Source organism: Stegastes partitus, unplaced genomic scaffold (assembly GCF_000690725.1).
Source record: "Stegastes partitus isolate 25-593 unplaced genomic scaffold, Stegastes_partitus-1.0.2 Scaffold225, whole genome shotgun sequence".
Classification (NCBI taxonomy): domain Eukaryota; kingdom Metazoa; phylum Chordata; class Actinopteri; family Pomacentridae; genus Stegastes; species Stegastes partitus.
The window spans coordinates 268,855-270,920 of NW_007577956.1; the positions used below are offsets into that span (position 1 = coordinate 268,855).

General features: G+C 45.9%; 1 protein-coding gene across 1 annotated transcript in view; it reads right to left on the minus strand.

Moving 5' to 3' along the window:
* The window catches only part of phf1 (PHD finger protein 1), a 21,926-nt gene that overhangs the window by 2,313 nt on the left and 17,547 nt on the right, over positions 1 to 2,066 (minus strand). Inside the window, exons 14-15 of the mRNA XM_008281156.1 lie at positions 1,692 to 1,778; positions 476 to 697 (exon numbers count right to left, since the gene is read on the minus strand). Of these exons, the coding sequence (XP_008279378.1) occupies positions 476 to 697; positions 1,692 to 1,778 (309 nt within the window). The remainder of the gene's footprint in view (positions 1 to 475; positions 698 to 1,691; positions 1,779 to 2,066) is intronic.

Sequence of the window (2,066 nt, forward strand, 5' to 3'; positions counted from 1 at the left end):
CCTCCACTGCTCTGTGGTGGTGGCAGGACCCTCAGAAGCAGATGTCTTCATCATGAGCTCTCTTGATGACGTCCCAGGAATATTTAGTATAATCTGTGTTGATCTATTGCAGCACTGAGGTTGGCTAACTTCAGAGCAGCACGAACACAACACCAGTTTCCAACCAACTGACCTTTCAGTTGGTCAAGAGCAACTTGTGGTCACGCTTCCATCGACTTCATGAACCCCAGCAACCGTCGGCACGTTTAGACATGTTGTGTTTAAAAAAACCAACAAAATCCACAAAATGACAGAATTTATCTGAGCCAGAAACCATAGAAACAGATCGTCACCTTTCCCACCATCCTTCAACTGCTCGTCTGTGACAGCTTCACCAAATCTGAGCCTAAATATGCATCATTTCATCTAAGTTCCTTTTTTCTGTGCGTCATTTAAAAGTTAATGAAGCATTTGCTCAAATTTTCTCATAAATNCTCCTCCTCCTCCTCCTGCACCACCGCCTCCTCCACCCACGCCGGCCTGATACGGGGGAAGGTCGCGTAGGATGATGGGCTCCAGCGGCTTCTGGCCCTGTTGGTGTTGGTGGTTGTGTTGGTGGCTGTGGTGGTGCTGGTGGAGGTGGTGGTGGTGATGGCTGCCGTTGGAGTTGAGCGGGTACGGGAAGCATGTCGGCGGTAACCTGCAGGCGTCGTCCACGCTGGGGGAGGAGACACGCAGGTGAGCAGGGGCTGACTGGTGATCAGGGTGCTGATGAGTTAGATGAATTTTAATTCGACATCAAAGGAGAAAAACTAGCAGCAACACAACAGGAAGTGAGAATAAAAACAGCTGATCAACTGTTCAACCAGCTTTGTTAACTGGGTTTCATTTACACACGAATAAAAGACTTTTTTGTTTGTTAAATAATCAGAAATTACAAGAAAATGCATGAATTTCTGCTAAAGAACTGAACACAGACTCAGCCTGGGGTGCATTTAGCAGAAACAACTGTGGTGCTTTAACCCTGTTCAGGACTGTTGGGCTCTTCTGGACCCCAGACCATGTGGTTCAAGTGACCGGTGGTGGTCTTTTATTTCTGAAAATGTTTTTTAAATATAAAAAGAGGGACATTTGTCCTGCATTTGGAGCCAAAACTACATCAACTAATCAGAAAATGTATTTAACATCATATAAAAGTCTGTAATGAGGAAACATTTTGCACATGTCCTTTCTTGGGGTCCAGTGGACCTTCGACATACGGCAACATGAAGGTCCTGAACAGGGTTGGATGTAAATAAAATGCATTCAGTGCTCTGTGCAGATGAAGCTAACTTGCTAGCTGCTGACATGTTCTCCATGTGGACTTTATAAACCAACAGTACGTCAATAAGAGCTCTGCTGATCTGAACTCTGTTATTTGACCTGTGAAAACTATCACGACTACAAAACATCTGAAGAAGCCAAATCAGCAGGAGGATGTGTTCAGGTGTTTAATGCTGATCTATCTGAACACGTTTCTGTTCCTACCAGTGACAGTCGAACACACAGTGTGTGTATGTTGACAGGTGCTTCTAATTACAGCCAAACTCTTTAAATCAAATCCCTGTGGTTTAATGATCTGTATCTTCAAGTTGTCCTGTGAGCAGCCCAACACGGAGAACATGACAGTCAGCCAGGATTCAGCAGCAGCGAGGACGAGGAATGAGAAGAACCTGTTGTAGTGATGGAGGCTCCTGGAGAGTGTGTTGTTTCCGTTGTAGGTGGTGTGGTACAGGGCGTACATCCGCTTGGGAGGAGAGCTGGGAACGGACACACGATGAAAGCAACTTTGATTACAACAAAGTCGTATCTTCATCCACCTGTGTTTCATGTAAAGGCTCCAGAAAACATTTTCTGACTTGATGCTCTCTACCGAGGATGTACGAGGTGTGTCAGAGAAGTTCCAGGACTGGTGCCACAAAAGATCTATTTCAAACTACAGACTCTGAGTTTCTCCTTCAGACCATCAACCAGCTCGTCTACAGAGGTCCTGCAGCGTTTGCTTCGTCCAGAAGAGGCAGAGTTGTGTCAGGACCAGTGGAGGCTGC